At 33.4% G+C, this 23,934-nt stretch overlaps 1 protein-coding gene across 1 annotated transcript in view; it reads right to left on the reverse strand.

The window, feature by feature from the left end:
- Positions 1-434: 434 nt before the first annotated feature.
- Positions 435-23,934, reverse strand: part of LOC105624380 (cubilin-like) — a 102,435-nt gene continuing 78,935 nt past the window's right edge. The window contains 5 exon segments of the mRNA XM_012205745.1: positions 435-526; positions 1,237-1,311; positions 2,550-2,761; positions 11,556-11,615; positions 18,895-19,051. Of these exon segments, the coding sequence (XP_012061135.1) occupies positions 435-526; positions 1,237-1,311; positions 2,550-2,761; positions 11,556-11,615; positions 18,895-19,051 (596 nt within the window).

Consider the following 23,934-nt stretch of genomic DNA (forward strand, 5'->3'; position numbering starts at 1 on the left):
CCTACGTATGCCACAGCTGTTGTTGTTCACCCGTATTAAGAGATAGATTTACATGAGTAAACATGTTAAGGTCTTGAGTTCCATGAACAAATTGAAATTAGAATCAAGTCTGGGAGTATCTGAATAATTTGAATGCTTAAATGTAAAGGACATAAGCACATATATATATATATATATATATATATATATATATATATATATATACGCGTATCAAAAGCGATTTCTATATAAAATTTTAATCTGTATAAAAAAAATTATAATTTAGAAAAAAAGAGAGAGACCTGACTATTGAATTTAATTACAAAATACGAATATTATATATAGAGACTTCTAGCGTATATATCTTTTAGTTATGATATATTATTATATATTATATATATAAAAATATATTATATAATAAAAATATTTTAGAATTAGGTAATCACACGATGCTGCTAAATTGCTGTATATGTCAATAAAAGGATTGGATAAATTGTAATTGTTACACGAACAAATGAGAACATGAAAATCAAATCTCAAATGGAAGCTGTTTATCAATTGAATTTATGGTGATATTTAGGACACGAGATAAGCATCTCATTTTCATGAAAAAGTCATAAAATTCGAAGTCCGTCGAACTTTCATCATCGTCCTAACATACGGATGATGATTCTACAAGCACAAGTACTCGCAAAGTTTACGCCGCTACGTTACGGAGAAGTTATGTGTCGAGGGCTCTGGGGAAAATCATATTTCTACACGTATTCGCCGACATTCATGTTGAAGACATCAAAATAATCCTTTTAAACAACGACAGGAACCGTATACCCTCGAGGCTGATGTTATCCTTATTCTTTCAGACTTCATAAAAGTATGTTACGTCTAAAGTAAAATTTTATTTTACATCGAGGTATCCTGTTTCCTAGACTGTGCATCACGTTTTCCAGATTACATTTCACTCGTTCGGAAAGTCGTGGATGCAATAATTGCTCTATTTTTTTTTTACGAAATTAACAGATCTAATAAATTTATTATAATTCAAGCTGTATTACTTATCGACGTAGATATCCTCGCATTTTTAACCGAGATAATGTTTATCATCTTTAAGGTAAAATCCCGATTTTAGTGGTAGTTTAGCTCGTACAAATTTATTCCGCAAAATTTATCTTTTCTCAGAGAGTGCCATGGGACATGGCGAGGCAATTATTGATTAAGAAAGGTGATAAATCGTGTGCACAGCATGCAATGTATACTTACTAGTAGCGCTGACAGCTGGTCCGATGACTGAGTACTTGGGGTTCCCTGTAACGGCTCCTGGGACCTTGTCCGGCTCTGAAACACATTATTGTAATTATCTCCAGAATATACAGTGCCGTTAATTACAACAGGGAGTCGCGTATGCAATGGACCGCAGCCAATCTACCTAGTACAAAGGATCTATCCGTATGATTCATCGTCTTGTAAATACATTAGATTGTATTCTTGTTGAGAATGAGAACAGTAGCGCTTAGATTTTGTCAAAATATTGATTGAACATCGGTATTAATTTCAATTCAAAATTTGCTAAATGCTCGTCATTGATATAATGAACAATGGTATTATTAACAATAATGCGTTGTAAAAATACAATATAATATTGTCCAAACTCAGTTATCATATAATCAATATCATATGTTTATTTATCATTTTCTACATATAGTATATCTATTAATGGCAATGTTGAAAAATATAATAATAACAATAGGTAAAATCAAAGAACAGTTCAAATATGTCTGAAAAAGTTTTGAATGATTTGACCAATTACCAAATAAGCAAAGAAGATTCCACATTTTCAGAGTAATATAAACTTTCTCACTAGATGTTACAGTTTGTTGGAAAGCTGTACGATCTTCCTTGCCGACCGTGAAAGGCTTCAACGTTACTGGAAAGCTTCGCAAAAGCTCTGTTTCATGGCGCTTTCATGCTTTAACATAGCGACGCGTTATGTTGAGCTTTTGAACTTCAAACTACAATACCGACCGACAATACTTTAGTATATACTTTGATAATTTAATGTTATCAACTAAATTTTTAATAACATATAACTTCTTTTTGACTGTAATCATTTTTTTAATCAAACTACATTTATGTCTATCATATAAGAGAAATAATTTAATGAAGGTACAAGTTATATGTAAATCTTTATGTTTTTGAAACAAGAATTTTCATAATAATGTAACGTTGAAAAATCAAAAGAAATTTAATTTAATAAAAATGAAAAAGTTTGATTACTGCGAATTTGTTAATTATAGGAATGATAAATTGCTATAAGTGAAAAAGATAGATAAACTGAAAATCCAAACACATAACGAAATCTAAAAGATATTTCTACAAGTATTTTCCAGAATACGACATAAGGCAGTGGATAATTTAATGGCTCGTCCCATGACTTTAGGGATTCACCTAAGTGGAAACTTTATCAATGGCCGCGGTCTTACACATCGTAGGAGATGAGACGGTACCGAAGAAAGAGGCGGGATCGAAGGGTGAATTTTCGTGATGTCGACAAGTAATCGTCGTTCGTTACTGACCAGGATGCAGCGCATCGTCCAATGGCTGGAATTGGAACATCGCCTTGAAACCCTGGCCCGGCCATTCGGAATTAGCGACGAACTCAACATAGAGACCTGGTCCTGTGCTGAGTACCTCCACTTCCGTTCCTTGGTTGCAGAGCACAGCTATTGTAGGCGCCACTGAATCCGTTCCGTCGTGCACCTTGATTAAATCCGCTCTATTCAGACAACTGTAACAGAACAAGCACATCGCTTTTCGTTAGAAGCAACTTATTGATACATTACTTTCAGATTAATCTAAAAAAATTAATTAATACTAACGCTATTAAGAAGTATAGAAATAAAAAAAAATTTTGAGAAATCGGGCAAATGAGAGTGTAACGCAGTTGTTGGAGCGTGATCAAATAATATTGTTAATCAGTGCAGTAATTGATTGCATCGTGCGTGTATTTCCATAAAAACGTTATGACGTACTCTTTTTAGAATCATCATCAGCGTTAATACAATTCTTCAAAAATATAAGATATCACTCATGCATTAATAGCAGCCACTAAAGAATTAAAAATAAGTGCATGCATGAATTTCGTTGCAATTTTATAAATACATTTCATTTGATGCTGAGAGATGTGATTACAAGAATAAATAATTAGAGAATAAAGTCCAAGAATTCGTATAATAACATAATAATATTATAAAAGATATATAGAGGAAAGGCCCCCCCCCATTATAAGATACTGAATTAATTTTGGATAAATGCTAGAAGTCTATAGGCAGAATTTTAAAAAATAATAAGTTATTTTGAAGGGAATTTAATAAGCTTTAACGTTACATAAAATTTAATTCAAATTTCATTTTTAAATTAAAGAAATATAAAAAGTGAGCAAATCGCAAAGTTAAAAAATTGTGCTCCTAATATAAAGTGCCCCCCCCCCCCCGAAAAATCGATAATAAAACGCAAAGTATATTATTATTGCAATTAAAAAACTTTATTTAATGTTTCTAAAATACAAACAAACACAGCTAGCGTGTGCGAAAAATGAGCATGCGATAGATTATATCCAAAACTCATTTTTAGGTAATTGGAATCAAGCATCACAGATATAGGCACTCGAGTTCATTCCGATTGTCGTTTTTATTATTGTACAATAATATTTATACCTTAGCAACAATTTTTCACTATAACATAGGAGCATGGGTTATTTCATATTAGGAATACCCTGGGCATCTCATATTACGATTTCCACGCTTTACGGTTTTACGATCATCAAATCTAACTTCTGTAATTAAACAATTCAACATATCCCGTATTTTTCTTAATACGACTTTACTCTATGTTTACATGAAGAATATATTATCAAATATTTATTTATTAAATAATAAACAAGGTTTAAATGCTCATCTCAATGAAACTTGAAGCCATCCAAATTCTAAAATTTTGTTACAACTAACTACAGGCATGATCTAATAATGAATTTTCTACTAAATAGTTTTCAATCCAAGAGCAATAAATTCATAGTGAAACTAATAGATAGCGTTAGTAGTTTAGCAGAAACGCCGCTATCTCATATTAGGTGCTTATCTCATAATAGGAAGATTTCCTCTAAAATAGTCAGAATATAAGATAATACCAATTAATCAAAGCACGGCAGTCTTAATTTTGCCTTGACTAGTATTATTTTATACTTTGATAGATATAAAGAAATCCATTGATAAAATCTAGTACGATTCCCGAGGTAATATTTTTTCCTAATAAAAATTAATTATTTACAGATTTTAATATGTCATTCAACATTATTAAGATTGTTTCGAATAAGCATCAAAAATTTTTTTAATTGCTAGTCAATTTAATTCATGATATTATATACTAATTTAATAGAATTAGCATTTCAAGACCGAAAAATTATTTTGATTTCCAGGAATTATATACCAAGGGTAATATATAAATTTACGTAAGAATCATACAAGCATTGAGATCCAGCTAGATCGTGTAAGGCTTAGATTTCTATAGTTTATCACACACACACATATACACACACACACACACACACACACATACACGCGCGCGCGCACGGTGCTATAATATATTATGAGTATATTAATAAAATCTATGTTAGCATAATTTTGCTATTTTAATGTTGTCCCCTAAATCAAAGCGTATAGAAATCTTACTTTATATAAATTTACCTCCATAAAGATTTAAATTGCGAAATGGAATGCGCGAATAAAGAGAGAGTCCTTGAGATTCTCGGCAACGAAGGTATGTTAAATTCGCTTTGAGTTCTGCGGCTTCTCTAGATAACACGCACTAGAGGGAACGAGAAGATCGAAAGAGAAGACAAAAGAGATGAGAGGTAAAACGAAGCGAGATGGTTCAATGGGGGTTGAAGGTGAAACTGTAAAGAGTGTACAGTGACAAAGGATGGCATCGTCGACAAGACGAGCTGTGGGCGCTAAGCCAAGAAGAGAGTCTCGACGATCAACGATTCGTTCCATACGTGTACGCGAACTACTCAACTCGATCAAACCGAAGAGGAGTATTACATCTTCGATGCCTTAGGAATCGTGCGCTACATCGACGGGATCACTGATTCAATCGATTTAAAGGCTTGATCGATGACGGCAAACGGGATAACCTTATTACTTGCACGGGTTAAGCAATTACGTTGGCAGAGAAAGATTATCGTCGGAAGAACCAGAGATTAAAGAGCCACCCCTGTCCCGCTTGTTCGTTCCGCTTCTCTGCCTCTGAACCTACACGTGCGACTTTTGACCTCACTTACACGTGCACGATAAAATCGTTCTTTACTGATGTAATGCAGTAAGATATTGTGTGTATCTATGGCGAATCTCAACAGAAACATAAGATTATTTTCAATCGCCGACTTTGGATGAGCATTATAATAAGTAGACGCAAATCTCAAATCTGTTTAAAACAATCAAATTGAAAAGTTTAACTATGAAGTTAGTGGTGCGCGTAAGTGAACTCAATGCGAAGACAAGCAAATCCGTCTATCAAAGTTAATCTAGCGTAGTATCGCGCGCCCGGAGTGTGTACAAGGAATTCTTCAAGTGCCCAACAAGATTTACTTCGGGCTATCACCGACTCCATTTTGTTCTCGATTCGTATTCCATCTACTATGTTTCAGTGGCTATTCCATGAATATCGTTAAAGTAGCGTTTACCTTTGGAAACTTGAATTCAAGCGTGAAAGCACGTTGAAGTATCGAATGACGGTACAAAGAACCGCTCTACATCTTTCTTTCCTTTTTATTAAACTTTTCACAAGTTAACGTATATAGTAAAGGATTATTCATTACTTATCCACATAGAAAGGGATTATTGATACTGTCGATATTACATCGATAGTTCCCTCAACTATAACTTTATATGAGCGAATGAGTGACGTATATATGCGTGCTATAAGCATGCATTCGGATAGAGTAGAAGTGTATCGAGTGCTGGATGGAGGAGTCTCTCGGTATCCATCAGCACCATTCACGATAATATCCGAGTGCATCTGACGGAGCGGCTTAACGTTGATATATGGAAGCATTTCTCAGCTCTTACCCGAGCTCTTACAGATTTTTACCACCAGTCTTGGAGGAAGTGCCATCGGCCACGATATAAATTAACGCAATCGATCGTAGATTTGTAGATCGTATTTCGCGTATCGCCTCCCAATTCAATAAATCTTTCTTTTTCTCGCGTTATGTTTATTCAAGAATACTGCGATTATAATATTCATTTAACATATTTATCAAATTCCTCTTCTAAATTAACATTTTTCTAATTGTAAAAAGTTCAACTCAACTGACTATGCTGTAAATATAAAATAAAATTTCTTTTTTTAATTATTATCACGTTGATTTCATTTACTAAAAAGTAATTAGCGTTGTGTAAAGTTTTTATAAACGAAGATTAAACGAAAATTCAGTTATAACCATACGATGTTTCATGAAAGCGTGAATAGTAATTAATTGTATGTCGATGTTATTTGGTCAGGTTCAAATATTTTCTTCTGATTTCACGTTACAGCGAAAGCATTCATCTACTATAACCACTTCATATAAATACGTCAGCGTAGAGTTAATATTGAGTCTATTTATCTTGTTATACAAATACTATTCATTGGCATTCATGAAAATATGAATAAATCCAATTAATTTTTATATTACATTAAAGAATAACAAATATTATTGTACAAATATTATTAGATATTATATTGTATTATAGATATATTTTTAATGTAAATACGTTTTTATTACGGATATATAGGATCGGATGCGTAAATTATTGGAAAGTTGTCCCAATATTTTTAGATTGAATAAATTATCCGATGCTACGTAAATTAATTATTTAAAAATTACAAATTTTGTCATAAAAATAAGTTTTTACTGCATTGGCAGCAAATTGCTCGTGAATCACTATGGAACTGGACCTCGATAGAACGTGCGAAACAGAATATAGAGTGAAGTTTAAATGAGATTTGTGTGATGCCAGTTTCAGGCTCATAAAATAAAACTATTGCTAAATAAAATACAAAGCTTAAAAATTTAGACAGTAATATACGTCTGAAAAAATATACATAACTTTTTCAAATATTTAATAAGTTTTAATATTAATTTCTTTTCTTCCATATATTCAGCGTGAATATAATTTAATTATAATATTTATATACAGCATACAAAAGTATATAATTTTATAAAAAAAAATAAAATTATTTTGAACATTTCACATAAACATGAAAATTAGTTTTCAAGTTGATATTTTCTTTCTATTTTCAACTATGTTGCTTTCATACTGAGATTTATGTAATAGTATAATGCGATTTGAAAATTGCTTATTATTCATATCTCGTTGCACTCGCTGTGTAAATTATATTTGCTTTCATATTATTTGAGTCAACCTCATTGTATAAAATTTTCTCTATTTTCTCAAATTTCATGAGTGCGTCACATTTCTTATACTCATGAGATATATCTAGTATTTTAAAATTGTTTTTCAAAATTGTATTTAAATTAAATTTTCTTCAATAAGTTATTTTAAAATGAGATCGTTCAATCCCGACAAAAAGTTATTATTTGGTAACAAAGTCAAGTAAAAATTTCTAGATCTTGATAATATTTTAATATTTTTTGCACAGTTTTCAATCGCAAAATTATCGATTTCCGAGTTCAAAGTTAAAAGGTCACTAACGGAATGAAATTAAGGGAGCTCAATACCGAATTAGGACAGAATTCGAGGATTTATCAAGGATTAACTCCTGCACGCTGCAACTGCGAGTCCCCAGGCACCTCTCGTTTCTCCAAGTCGACCTCCCAATCACCATTCTCAGCTCTAAGTCTTCGCGCAGAGAGGAACTTTATATGGGTTAAGTAGAATCGTGGTCCACGCCGTATTCAAAGGATTTAGAGGTCAGGTGTGTAACTGACACACACACTATAGGATTTAAAAAGAGAATTTCCGTAAAGGTACGTTATCGCTGTCAAGTCGAGATCGTATTGCGGCGAAGTTAATTACGAGAGGCGAAATTCGTGCGCGGTAAATTCGTATAGCTGAATTTAAATCTTTAACAAAGACCAATAGAAGACCGTAATTCGGTAGAATACGTCGTAAATATATCTTGATAATAGCCTTCGTAAGCTGAATATGAAGTTTAGCATATAAAAATATGAAAAAACATGAAAAACATGAGAAAGAGAGAGAGAGAGATTTTGCAATGTAATTTAGATAAAATATATAGGACTTGCTCGAAAAAAATGTTCTGATCTTCAGCACGTGCACATACAGTCCAAGTTTGTCACATTCTCAATGGTATTAACTAGGGGAATAGAGAGGAGAATCTATGACAGCTAGCTTGAAAGGATTGGTAGTCAAGCTTTGCAGTATTACTGCCTGGCAGATTTATGTCAGTAATATCTGAAGCATTAGCAGTTTGACATATTGGCGATCGTAAAATTTGGAGTCGCGCGCAGGAAGAGGCTATCTCTCATTCATAGACTGATAATACATCAGATCCCTTCGGGTCGGCGAATATGTATCTGGTCTCCCGCTGATTTGCATGCCATAAGTACACGGAACATCAGCCTCGCATACTCTAAGTACTCAAGAACAGTACCGATCGTGGAAGACCAACTCACGTTACACGAATGTTCTTCGTAACGTAACGAGATATATCTGACGACCGCGATTATTCTCGGCACGCGCATGAAACGCTCATAAAACGTAGGAAGTTCAATACGTACAGCAGTTCAAATTACAGCAAACTCGTCCGTCGATCGATCGTTCACTCGCTCGCATTCATTGGTCAACGCGAAAAACATGACTATCCAAACAAGCTCTTCACTGAATATTATCATTTCATTGAAATTTTAAATTAACCTAGATATCTTTCCAAATATATGACTTCTATTCATTCACATGTGACATTTTTTTTTTTTTAATATATTTTTAATGTACGATAACGTTAAATTTTTACTCAATAATATAAGAAAAGGAGACTTATGTATAAAAAAATTAATATAAACTCGTTTAAATAATAGTATTGGAAATGGTTTAAAATATTTAAAAAAAAAACATTTTTTTATATATTTTGAAATTTATTTCAAATGTTGTAAATTTTATATTTTCAACTTGTGAAATCGATGTTCACGGCATTACATAATAATTACGCATAAATTGACTCTTATCAATGTCGCTCTGATCGTTGCGTATTTGTTTTAAACATTATATGAGTGATATTATTCATGTTCTACAATCCTTTACTTTAAAGAGTATATATGCACAGAAAAAAAAATTGGAAAGAGACAAAAAAAATGGAGAAGTAAAAAATAAAAAAAGACACGAATCTTTGAAACTATTACAGAGCTTTTCGCGTGTCGTTCATCAGCAAGGATGAGTCAGCTTCAACAGGAGCTGCAACATCTCTCGGCAGCGGCGACATCGCTTACGATGCAACGCCCACAGTCATTACTGCACCTCGGCAAACATTCAAACGAGTTCGTTTGATTAGTTTAATGGTTCGTTTGGCTTTACTCTTCCCTAAGTGTCGAATCTCTATCTCAACCCAAATGTTTTACCTAGCTGGCCGAACCAATCGACGTCAATTATCTATTCGTCATCTAGTCGATAAAATCCCCAGATTGCGCAGAATAACTTTTACGATTGCAGAGACATTTTAGCGGAATTAAATCAGGACAATTTGAAGGATTTGATTTTAAGTAAGATTTGTAAGTTGCAGATATTCGTAGAGAGAACAACAGATCAGATAACGCTTATGTATATTTTTGATTTATTATAAATGTCAATTACGGAATTACATTTAAAGATGGCAAATATATCAAGAGAGGATGGACGACTTTACTCGTTCGCGTAAATCTTTCTCTCCATTGCGTGCTTAATCCATCTGCTAGCTATTACTGGCGTACCGACTGATGTACGCTGTTTGAGCTGTATCAAATACACAAGGTTTTATCGGGAAAGAAAGTTTTAAATAGAAAAGTTTCGTGTTCTCCTGATTCTGATATTCGTTACTGCGTCTCGTTAACTCTTAAACGTTAATAAGTAACAGATCGTAATTCACAACAAAGCATAACGGAGATTCGCTTGGCACGAATCTTTAAAATTTATCATATATTCTAGAAAACAATACATAAAAGCTCCATCGTAAGAAAAATACTTTGTGCTTAAGTCTTAAGTTGTTAAGAATAACACTATAGCGACATATAGATTCTCCTACTACTATAGATAATTAATAGAAAGACATTTGCTTCACACATAATAAATACTCCTTATCTTAAAATTTAAGAAAACTCTTGTAAATTTTATTTTTAAAAAATTGATTCATTCGTCTCGCCTCTAACAAAACTAATTCATTTATGTCATAATAAGATATTTTCAGTTTTGTTCAATATTAAGGAAAGAAAATCGCAATTAATGCTCGTAAAACCAATGAAATTTATTGTCAAAGATATAAAAATGTATTCATCTTCAGCAGTAACGATTAAATATTCATAATTCCAACTCGAGCCGATTTTTTTCTTAAAACTGCACGAACGGATGTTGCGCCTTTGGCGATCGTGTACGTGTGCACACACATATAAGTGTGCACAGACGCGTCTTAAAGTTTTTAACAGCCCCGCGGCTTTCATTACGTGTCTCGTTCAAGTTGTAGAATTATTGATCCTGAAAGTGCAATGGGAATTAGGACGGACTTCGAAACTGCTGAAATATCCTAAATATATGTAAAAAGCATGATAAAATGCTCGATATTTTTTCAAAAATCTAATGTAACGTAACATCAGATTAAAATTAATATAAAATAGACAAAAACTCAGTTAAGCAAATTCTTGAAACATACTTTAATCCGCGTGGAATAAAAACCAATATGTACGAAGTTATAACGAAGTGTCCAAATCAATGTTCGAACTATCTTTATCATACGAATAGAAAGCCCCACTATTCGAACATGTCTCCACGTCCACGTACTCTATTATGTCCACCTGGATATCTCTCTCGCGATTTCGGTTACGTGCTGTTTTCAACACGCCGCAACAGTTTCAAAGTTTTAAATCGACAGGTCGCACCATCCTACCAGCCGACGGGGCTTAATAGCGCATCTTTTACATAAACGAGGCAGCCCGGTCATACTTGGTGAATTCACGACTTTGATCCCTCCCGCTAAATCTCCTCAGCTTTTTCTCTTTCACAACTTGCAGAACTCAATTTCTATCCAGGATATGCGAAGAACGTACGGCAAACTTTTTCCCACGGATGCACCGAACGTTGCTCCTGCAAATCTATCAACTTCGGGATACGCCGGAAGGAAAAATTTGTAAACCAGTTATGATGGGAAGAAATTTTAAAACAGTACGCTTGAAAAATGCCTCAAACATTTAGTGCAATCTCTAATTTATTGCTTCGCAATTTACTTTTCGTTATCGTTTGCCATTACTTCTCATTTGATACAACGCGTATTTCAGATTTTTCAAATTAGAAAATAAAAAATATGAACCTGATACTCACCTCAGATCTCCTTTCTGCAGAGAAATCTCTTCAAAGATTAAACGGATTCTCTCCTTCAGCCTGAAATACGATTAAATAAATAAGTTACTCTGCGTGCGTTTTCCTAGATAGATAAGTTATAATGCCATTTGCTACTGTATAAAGGCCATTGTAAACGCTACATAACTCGCAATATTAAAGCTTGCATTTTTATGAATATTATTACATGCATTTTTCGTCCAAGCGGTGCTACACGATGGTACACGCGCGCGGTTTATCTTGTTCCCCGCGGTACTAATGAAACAAGACGGGCGAGAGCTGTAATTAATTTCATTATAAGCGCACCTAGCGCATGAATTTGTTAAAACGACGTCGACGCTGGCGACGAAAACGGCAGTAGCGGCTGTGAACAATGTGACGTGAATCTTTTTGCGCAAAAAGATTAATAACTAAATGTCAAAAAGTACCTTTATATATAAAAATATTATAAAAAATTTGTATCGTTGGAAAGCAAAGTCAAAATATCCTCTTTTCATTATTATATTTTTCTTCTTGAATAATGGCCATTGGAAGATTGACTTATAGCGACGATGGCGTGACAAAGGCCGTCGAGCCATCGAGAACACTGTAGTATGTTAATAGAGCGAGTGTCACGAATGCCTAACATATAGACTGCATGCTTGTATACGTATACACATGTATACGTATCCGCCGGCTTTATAGTAACCGGCGCGACGTTGCGTTGACATAACTGTTAGACATATAGGGCTGCACACGCTACTTTGATACAATTACTGTAATTAAGCAGCAACCCACAATACTACGGAAATCATATCTGCGCATACTGGCCCGGCGCCGCGATTAAATTCATCACGATTGAGCGACGTTCTGATTCGACTCCGTTAACTATTTCCTTTGATCGTTGTACATATATCAGATATCCACGGAAGTCAATGAATCGTGTAACAATACGTAACAATACGTGAACTATGATGTTTATACAATAGAAACGCAAAACTAGAAATTCCATGAATAAAGGATAAATAAGTAAACTGCATATTCTCCGAAACAAATTACGAGAGAAAATATTTTTTTACATATCTTGGGAAATTAATATTATCGCTTGTTATCATTTTGTCGGTTAACATTAAGTTGCGTGAGTTACATTTTCATACGTAAATCGCGGAGAGGTCTCAATGTTGTTTCGTGAAACCAGTTAGAGAATAGCAATGCTTCCTGCGAGGGATGATGCCAAGAATTTGTTGGTTTTTCCTCCGTTAGTTGCTTTTATACCGTTGTACTGCGAAACGGCTTGCGACAGAACGGACGTAAACTTTTGACTGCTACGTAACAAGGAACCAAGATGAGGAACGACAAAAGTTGAGATGGGAAGATGAGTAGGAAGCCAGAAAATTTTCAATGGGAGAAACGCGATAATATCAAAATTCAACATGATCTAATAATCTAAAACCGAATTTTAATGATATATTGACTACGTGAAATTATTTTAATTATTGATCACAAATCACTATGCCACTTTTTAATGTAACATATTTAATGTAATATATTTATGGACAGAAATCATTAAACAATCGTTAGCAATCCGGCTAATGTTGATCATTTAGAATGATTGCGTTTTTTCTTGATATTCTTCTCGACCGCGTCTCGTATATAGAAAAATAATGCTATGACACACAGAGCATGTCCCTTCCGATTCGAATCTTGTCGTGCAAATAATAACAAGCGTGCGTACAATAGATACGTTCGAGTATCGTTACGATACGTTCGAGTCTTGGCTACGTCGATGTAAACAATGAGTGGCATATAGCGCGCCGTATGTGTTATCACTATCAAGTTCAATGGATATATAGGGCGTCATCAAAATCCGGACAAATCCGAACAATTTCTTTAAACAAAATGTTTTTTTAATGAAAAATTAAGTATTACAAAAAATTCTTTTACATGGTACTTGGGGGATCTCTGTAGAGCACAATTCGATATATCCCATTAGCTTGAATGACGACCTTTATTCTCGGTCTGAAGCGTTCACACGCACGCTGTAATGTAGCGCAGTACATGCCGACGAATGCTGCCTCAATAGTGGTCCTTAATGACATCACATTGGGATGCCGAGACTTGTTTGTGACCCTTTCAACTGCGCCCCATACGTAGTAGTCCAAAGGATTTAAATCTGAGCTGTTGGGAAGCCAGAATTCTTTGGACCAAAACATATCGACGTTGTCTGAGAACCAATTTTGAATCAAATGACTCGTATGAGTCGGTGCATCATCTTGCTGAAAAAACATATAGCTTTCCGGACGTCACAGTTTCCATCCACAGCTTCACTATTAGAACGCGTAACGATTATCCTTCATCCGAAATCAGCGCTTGAGCTCATTCAATGACTGCAGGGGTCCTCGCGATGCATTTTTTCGAGTGACTCTTCTTGGCATACTGAAATCTTCGTTGGACTGTTTTAAAGCCGTATATTTTGCCACAACGTCATAAATGATTGATGTTGGGTATCCAAAGAATCGAATTATTTCCGTTGCTGAGCGCCTAGCGCGAAGGCCTTCGATGATCGCGGCTCTCCGTATTTAGTTTCAACATCGCGGCCATTATGAGAATATGATTGTTTTCTAGAAGCATCAGGCTTTCTCGGACTCCAACAATAACTTCTGGCAGAGGCACAATAGCGGAAAATTTAAATTGAAATTTGCCGGATTTTGGTGACGCATCCGTAGGTATGAACGAATTATTCTGTTTTTTTGACTTTTTGAATAAACGATCTTTCGCATAACATGCGGTTTTGCTTTTCAAATGCGATAATACATTTAACTCTTAATGCACACCTTTAAGTCATTCGTGTCCTGCGCATTTTTTTTCTTTGAAATACTAATAGCATGGTCTGGTCAAATACAGGTCTCTTTTCTATTCCTAAAAAAAGTTTGGCTAGAGAAAAAGTTTTGTGCATTGCCAGTCTCAATTCATGCGTATCCTTTAACTAGAATAACTCCGAAGTTTACCTCTCGGTCACAAATGACCTATCATGTGTACAAAGTGTACATTTTTTGTAACAAAATTTTTACTTTTTTCTTTAATTTACTTTTTTCAATTAATACGTTTTTCACTGGCAGAACTGGTGCGCACTCAATGTACTTTAAAGTTACACAAATCGACATAAAGATGTATGTTTAATAAAAATATAGAAATAAACCGCGAAATTCTCAATACATTTTTATTGTGATAAAATATACATTGGATATTTTATTAATTGAGATATATCACTTTTACATTTATTGTCAGATTAAATTAACGTACAACAGCTTTAATGTGCACTGAAACTTTAATGTAAAAAAACGCTATAATTTTCATTCATATTGCGGGAATATTTCGCAAATTATTAAAAAAAGAATTTAATCCTAGAACAACATATTAGTCCTTAATAAATATATTGGGTTTTGGCATTATCCTTATTAAATGTCTATAATATTATGTATTACGTTGTCTGTAATATTATAAAAAACGTTTTCACACAATAGTAATAATAAAATGCATTGCTTAAAATGTAAATGCAATATATCTTCAATTTATAACATTATTTCATGCATATTAAAAAAACATTTTTAGATTACTAAATAACTAAATTTTTTGAACAGCCGAACGCTTGAATTATATTTTTTTCTTTTGTAGTTTGGAATATCAACTTTAAGATAATGAAACATATTTTTCCTTTAAACATTTTTGTTTCAGAGTTTTACATTTTTGTAAGAAAAAAAGGCATTTTTTTCATTTTGTTAACTATCCAGATAGCAAAATGTCTGCAGTCTTCTAGCAGACTTAGCAGACTTAACAGATTGAGCAGAAAATGATGGCAGTCTGCCATCAACTGTGTCTGCATTAGGCTTGTTCTGTTAACATCGTCTGTCGACATAATGTGAAGGCAAATTGTTGGCAGAAACTGAGCAGATATCCTATCGACATTATCTGACGCTTGCAGATCCTGTTCGTTTTTTCTAGTAGTCTCTCAACAGTATTATATACATCTAATTTCTGTAATAATTCTGTTGTTATTTTGTTGCCATAGTGTGTAACAGACATTTAAAAAATCTGCTTTCTACAGACTTGGCTATCTGGGTACAGTTATAACAATTTACATATAATTTGTTATAAATATACAACTTTACAAATACTTTCTAAAGATGTCAAAATATAAAAATTGCTTAATAATTTTTATATTTGTAAAAAAGATGAAAATCCAGAACACAAAAAATCTTTTGTGTTTAGTAAGATTTGGTATCAAAAACTAAAGTATGTAATGAGAATTAATTTAATTAATATTCTTGAGACTTCCACGGGTGCTTTCTATATAAAGATTATACGTTTCGTGGTTTTCTCTGTGTCCAGATCCATTCTTGGAGTGCCTTCCATTCGTATAATTAACTTAATTCTTTTTTATGCAGAATAATTAGAATCATATTAAAAATCACATTATAATCTAATTTAAAAATATATGCATATATACAACGATCGTTTATTCAATATAAAAAGCTAAAAACAATAATTCGTTCGTATTTAAATCGAATTTGGTGACGTACCGCAAACGTATACCGCAATGGCACGCGCGCGACATTTACCGCTCATTGTTTACATCAGCGCGGCCTTGGCTTTAGAACGTATTGTAACAGCCTATTGTATATACGCACTCGTTTTGTTATCATTCTCGCGCGACGAGATTCTTCGGAAAGAGCGTGCTGTGTGTGTCATAGCATCATGTATTTTCCTATAAGATGCGGTCAAGAAGAATCAAGGGAAATCGTTCTAAATGATTAATACTAGCCGGATTATATGATTACTTAATGATTTCTGTCCATAAATATGTTACGTGATTAAAAAAGCGAAGCAACAGTAGCCTGTGGTCAATCGATCATTTGCTTTTTCTCACGTTAAAGTGGCAAGTGAACTACATTGTGTTGCCTCTCAGGTTATTCGAAAACTCATTTGAATGTTCTAATGCGTCATTCTATCTTTAAAACAAAGATAAAATGACATTTGGGCATTCGGGTAAAATCTCTAAATCTAAACGCAGTCTAATTATTGTGCGTAGTTATGTTCAGTAAACGAATTTCACTGCCGACAATTCACAAGCGCATTAAGATTATTTGAGGTATCGAAGTTATTAATTCTTATTAAAACAGTTATTTCGCACGATATTACTTGCCTGAGATCGAAACAGTAGGAGATGGCAATTTTCATATCACATTTGAGAGCTTTGTGTCGATTTAAATAAATTACTTTGCTCGATATAAATAGGATTATTATCGGATTTGAATAATACGCGAACCAATGCTTGGAACGATTTGAAAATAACAAGAAAGCACGACAACTGATTAATGATACATGTAGTTTTGTTTGAGATTTGTGTTCTAAATACGTGTAATGCCAAATTTTGATCGTATATTTTCGAACGAACTTAAAACCAACGCAACGCGGCGCTGCGCTACATATTCTGAATGTGCGTGAAGTTAGCACCATTCTGAGTAAAGTTGCCGTGAGACGCTATTTTCACTATTCGTCAGCCATTATTGTAACATGACGTGATGCAAAAAGAGTCGTGTCCGAATCAAGTAGCGTCGTGATTATCGTGAGTACAGTCGCGATCAATAAATTGATCGTGGTTAACCTCGCATTTCAATTTTGTTGACCATGCAATGTAAGTTTCGTTACATCAGGGTTTCGTTAAAACTTACTACCGTCAATTCTCGAAATGTAGTGTCGCAATGCGTCGATGTATCGTGTTCAATAAATACAGCCAAGCGAATCGTTCTAGCGTTTCTTCATCTTTTTCTTTTCCCGCGTTTACTTCCGTCGCGATCTGTCGTCGTGATAAAGATGACATATGTCATTAATATCGGGAGTGCCGTATCAAGTAACGCGCGGTCGTCTTATTTTGATAATTAGCGTAAGTGTGAGGGAATCTGAGAGGAAGAGACCTGGAAGGCCTCGGGCGATAATGGAGCAATCATTAGGTGAGTGTTCATTGATTACAATATTTATGTGGCGTGTGCGTTATTATCAAAAAAAGAATTCTTCATTTCTGTTTAATTTTCGATCACTCATTGAGATAATTTATGTAAAAAATAGAAAATTTTTATTTAAAAAATTTTACAATTTATATTTAAAAAACTAAACTTAATTTTTTCTCTGAAATTACAATATATGTATACTTATATGTACAATTATTTTATGAAATGTTTACTTGGAAGACAAAGAATTCATTTCGCACAATAATTATTTTTCACATATAGTTATTGGCGCGAGTGTTAATTACCGAATTTCCGCGAGTGTGTGGTTTCGAGGAAATTTGAGAGGAGGAAGAAACCTGGAAGGTATCAGACAACGACGAAGCAGGTGAAGGTAAATATCTCACTAATATTCTTGGGACTTCCACGAGTGCTTTTTATATAAAGATTATGCATTTCGTGGGTTTCCTCCGTGTCCAGATTCATTCTTGGAATGCCAACGTTTCGTGAATCTTGCAGTCCACTTTATCAGAGCGACAAACAGCCTGATACTTCTCGTCCTGATGAAGTGGACTGCAAGGTTCACGAAACGTTGGCATTCCAAGAATGAATGTAGACACAGAGGAAATCTGCGAAATGCAATCTTTATATAAGTAATCTTTATATAAGTATCTCACTCTTACACGTTATTTGTGTGTATTACTTGCAGAAAAAAAATCCTTAATTCATGTGTAATTTTACCTACTGGGATAATTTATATTAAAAATTTATATTAAAAATAAAAAAATTTCGCTTTAAAAATTTTTTAATTTACTTAAAAAATTGAATTAAAATTTTTTTTTTAAAGTTATATTATATAATTTTTATGAAACGATTGCTTCAAAGACAAATAAACTTTTTAGATATTAATTATTTTGAACGCAAATATAATTTGGATTTAATATCTATATGTTACAGATACGTAGTTACAATTCCGCTGTTGCGCATCGTATCGGTGAGTCACAAATAATCTTTCATTTAATTCGAGATAATGAATCTGTGAATCTTACAGATGAACGTAATATTTCATTGCTACATTCACCAGAAATTAAATCTTCATTCATGCAACGCTGTGCAAAATGAATACGTTGAATCCGATATGATCGAACGTTCCCGAATACGTTAGATTAGGTGTTAATGAACTACGCGCAGGATTAGAGACAGACTGTCGTCATTAAATGCACTAAAGCACCAGATATATGATGACGGCGGAGATTAGCAGCGGAGATGTATTATATATGGATTAGATCCTCCGGAACAGAGAGCGCGCGGGTTCAGGAGTAGGTCAGACTAGTTACCTTGCCCGGAAGAGGTAGGAGCACCGGATGTTCTTCGGATAGGAGGACGGGTAGCGTGGTGAATAAAATCGTCCATATTGAGGCGTCGATTGCGAACTGACAAACTCGTGGTCGCACATCGTACCGGGCACCAGCAGACCGTCCATTTCGAATAAACCTGGAACAAAAAGAAAACGAGGATCATGTTACGACATCGTCGACTTTGTGGTCTACTTGTCGACCATGTCCCGACTATCTATTCCTTTTTACTTGTCATTTTGTCAAAGTTATCGCTTTTGTCCCAGTTCTTTTTAGCTTGTTAGTTCATTCAATCTCTATATTTGAGACTACTATTGTAAAATCTGCATTTTCCACATAACAAGTTAAAACGTTTGACAAGTTAAAACAAGCCTGTAGCCGAGTTGCCTATCGTAACCCCACTTTTTTGTTTTATAGCATTTAAATTACGCGTGAAGACATTAAACGCTCGAACTCAGGGATGCTATTAGCCGTAACTCATACAGGGCACTATAAGGCTATAGGACTTTGAAATTGATATTGCCTCACATTTACTGTTTACAAATTTTTTACTGTAATTATAATTATAATTATTATTATGATAGAAACTCAATTTATTATGTTGTAAAAATAACACTTCAAAATAGAACACATGTTAATGAAGTTTGCTGAAAAAAATATTTAAAAATGATTTTTTTTTTAAGTGTTATTTTTGAATTTCTAACATCATAATAATAATAATGACAACAAAAATTTGTAAATAGTAAATGTGATACAATATGTTTCAAAGTGCCCTGTATGAATTACTAATATCATCCCACGAATGTTTTATGCTTTGTGCATGGTTTAAATATATAAAACAAAAGGAGTGGGGATGACAATAGGCAAAATCGGTCGAAATGTGCAATTCGGCTGCAAGTCTGAATTAAAAAATAGCGTTGATTTTACCACCATTTTTAAAAACAAAAAAATATGTGACATATAAATAACTTACAAAATACTTTTACACGTTGGCAAAAATTTTGTTTTGTAACTCAACTGTGCTTTTTAATTATTTACAATTTTTCATAGAAATTTTGTATATTCTATTGTAGTAAAAAAATTGGTTCCTAATTGGTGATTTTATTTCAATTTTTTTCTCACTGCTTTGAAAAAACTATTGATAAACATCAGAACACGTGCAGAATTCTATTTAAAACTAGTCTTCCGGAAATGGAAATCGAGATGAAATAAAATTAACGATTGCCAGCGTCCTTAGAGCGTGCAAATATACCTACTGAATCCGTTACGTATTGATTAACTAGTGGCGCGTCCCACACTCCTTTCAAAGGCGTCGCCATGGTAAAATTTAACTTATATAACTGAGTATCGTTACTTGCTGTACGATTAACAAAAATATATAACGGTACAATACACAAAATCATAGTTAATTCTAATCCTTTTTTTTTCATTTGCGCAACCGCTCGTCTCGTTAGTTTTTGCAGAGTAGCTGCGCACGTTTCAAAATAAAACCAAATAGCAACCAAATGTATAACGGATATTTGTGCAATATAACTATTTCGATGTAACGTTCGGGACTATGTACAAATATCTCGAATACGCGGGTTAGCGCGATAACGACATCGCCGATACTGACCGATTTTGTTAAAAGCACAGAGAATTATCACCGTTTGTGTGCGTACAAAGGACTCATACCGTTTTTAGATTCCACGATTTCTACGGGATATGTACGGGCAATTACATCCCTGGCTTGCACAATTCAGAATACTCGAGATCATTCTTTTGTGCTTGAAACAAAGACGAGAGGAAAAAGCGGTAGTTTCCGGAAGATAAAAAAAAACAGACAGGAAGTTGAAGAAGCGGTCGTCGGCCGCATCTATCTGCTAGTAAAGAGATTTCGTAAAAGAAATGTCGAATTCCAGAACGAATTAATCGTTAACTCGCTCATCGACATAGTCTTATTGTAAGTAATGCGAATAACAGTCAAGAAGGTCCAATATACGTTTACATTATACTCGATCAATTATCATGATAAATGGGACCCTGTCGGCCTTTATGATATTCGAAGAGCATAATTAGATTATAAAATAATGATCTGTCGACCTCTTCAAATATACTATCGGCATTGAGATCCGCGAATTAATATAGTATATAAAATGGAGAATAAAATTCATAGATATATGGAAGTAATTTTGTGAAATTGACAATGAAACTCACAGACATTGTATTTCAATAGTACTTCGTATTATTTCTTCTACCGCTAGTTCTCTAATTTTACAATATACGTTTGCATTATATTCGATCGACAGATCATTATTTCATAATCTAATTATGCTCTCCGAATATTATAAAGTCCGACGAGGTTCCATTTATCACACTAATTGATCGAGTATAATGCAAAATAATTATATATAGAGAAAGAAATACTTGTTAGAAATCATGGAGAATTAAATTGAATGAATTTTTAATTTAATTATAATTAACAGAATGCTTTTTGCATAAAACAAAGCAGGTAAAATTAATCAATGTGTTTCCCGGGGAAAGCAAATTTTATTGCATCATACTATCGTTTCAAGTGCACAATAAAACGCACATAAGACATAAGAACCGCAATTTCATCTGCCATCAACATTAATGAGATAATTTCGAAATATATATGGAATGTAGATCTACTTATGTCATTCCTGTTACAAGTGATTTAAATTCTCGAACAAGACTCAATCTATCCTGTCAATTTCAGATTTCAGACATCGAACAAAATTATTATCTACGTTTCAAATTTTAATCTAAAAAGACATAATCGAATAAAAAAATTCTAATTGCATAAATAATATTTCTACTTAATATTCATTAATACATTTCATCGTGCCTGTGCAGATAATAATTTTATAATATTTCTCTCAATAATGATAAATCCAAAAGAAATACAAAACTTTACTTTCTTCACCGAAAAATAATGCTTTTTTACCATTGTAAATTAGAAGCTTTGATTAATTTCATTCAATTTTTAAATATACTTTTCCTTCCATGTTCACGTCATTCTTCTTCTCGAGATTTAAACGAACTATTTGAAGTTTAGCGTCAGTGTATTTCAAGATAGAACTATATATGATCGATTTTATACACACATTCATGCGCATAGTATATGGTATATCTCGTGAGGAATCGTACGTGTGCCGAACGCTTGATATCGTCTTGATATCCGATGTCACGTTGCGATTTGCGAACAAGTGTGGATTACACGAAATAATAGAAAATAAATATCAATAAAAGGATGTCGAATTACTTTTTTTCATAAATAATAAGACAAAAAATTAATAAGCGAAAAATAATCGAAATACTCATGAGAAATATCTGTAGTTTAGTTTCATATATTTGTTTTTATTTTTAAGTTACATTTATTTTTTCCGATTGAATAATCATACCAATTTTGTTTCACTTTTAAATTCGTTCCAATCTTCTATAAAGCTCTTTTTATAAACTGAATTTATAAATGATAGCGCACAACGTTCTTCACGAAAATTGTATAGCACACTTAATGATGTCGGTTTTCGCTCACAATGTCACGTTGCAGATTGCAAGAACATTCTGTCTTGTTACGATAGAAAGCGGAATATTAGAGATGCAAGAAAAGCAAAACATTCTTATCAAGACAATAGATTTTGATATACTTTTAACATTGAATAATTCTATTTTCAATAACATTCACAAAACAAAAGGATATAATATAATGAAAAAATTTCAATTGCATGTTGTGTAAATTATATGCTATTTTTATATTTCTTTTGATAAATGAAACCAAACGGTTATTTTATCAGTATTGTATATGTACTATTGTAACGTTAATCTATCGAAAGACGAATAAGATATCTGTCATATGTGGTTGAAATTAACGACGTGATTTCCCGATATATACACATGTGTTTAATGCGCGCTGTACTCTCGACACTGATTTATTTCAAATTTTTGCGTTATCGGGAAAAGCCGTGCATACGTTTGAATTATGAAACAGCTCCATCGGGATACCAGTCCCAATTACGAGTCTAGTGGCAAGTCAAAACTCTCTCAAAGTCATATCTCACGTTGGCCTGGAATTACGATCACGTAGTTTTAAAATGGTGCACAGTATGTTTAATTTTCCCATATTTTTTTCTTATTGCATTTTTTATGTGTTACTGTTACAAATTAATATTCTTCACCAAATAAAATACCGACATTAATACTTTTTCACTATAATTATGAAATTAATTATGAGATTTTTTTTCTTATATTTTTCGTAATTGCAATTCGTCGAGCTTTTTTTATGCAACCACATATAATCTACATTGAAACGTTTTTTCTAATTAATAAAGCTCGTGCAAGAATAATAAATTAAAATCCCTACGGAAGTATAGGTCGATGTTGGCATCGTCGATTTCCAATTTCCATAGAGCGCATTTTTATTTCCCACGCGTACACATGCTAAGCTTCCGAGGGTGAAACCGCGTACCGACAGATCTTATCTGAATATTTTATAGATCAGCCCGCGCCGGAGGTGACAAGCATAGCCCGGTGCTGATGCATAAAATTTCACATTCTCGGTCATTCGCAGGTAAGACAGAAATAAAAAAAAACAGAAGCATATTCTCTAGGTGACATTACGTTTCAAAGTTTTGTTCGGTAGTATCTCGCTTGAATAATGCTGGAGTCAATGTTTTTGGAGCTTCCAAATGCATTTTGGTCAATAAGATGCATTATTCGTTATGGCTATGCGACAATTTTGCATAATCTTCAATATCTTCATATTTATTTTAACAATGCAATATCAACACACATAAAAGCTACCATAAAACACTGACTTGAAATGATTTAGATAACGTGAAATCAACATATAAAATTTTAGTATACGTTACATAAGTTAATTTTATAAATTAATTTTATTTATCAATTTATCAATTTTATAAATAATAGTAGTTGCAATAAATTCAGCAATAACATTGTATTTAATATTTTAATAAGAAGTTATGTAATTAATAATCCTATAATCCTCCCTCTCTCTCTCTC

The sequence above is a fragment of the Atta cephalotes genome (assembly GCF_000143395.1).
Source record: "Atta cephalotes unplaced genomic scaffold scaffold00076, whole genome shotgun sequence".
In the NCBI taxonomy this organism is placed as follows: Eukaryota; Metazoa; Arthropoda; class Insecta; order Hymenoptera; family Formicidae; genus Atta; species Atta cephalotes.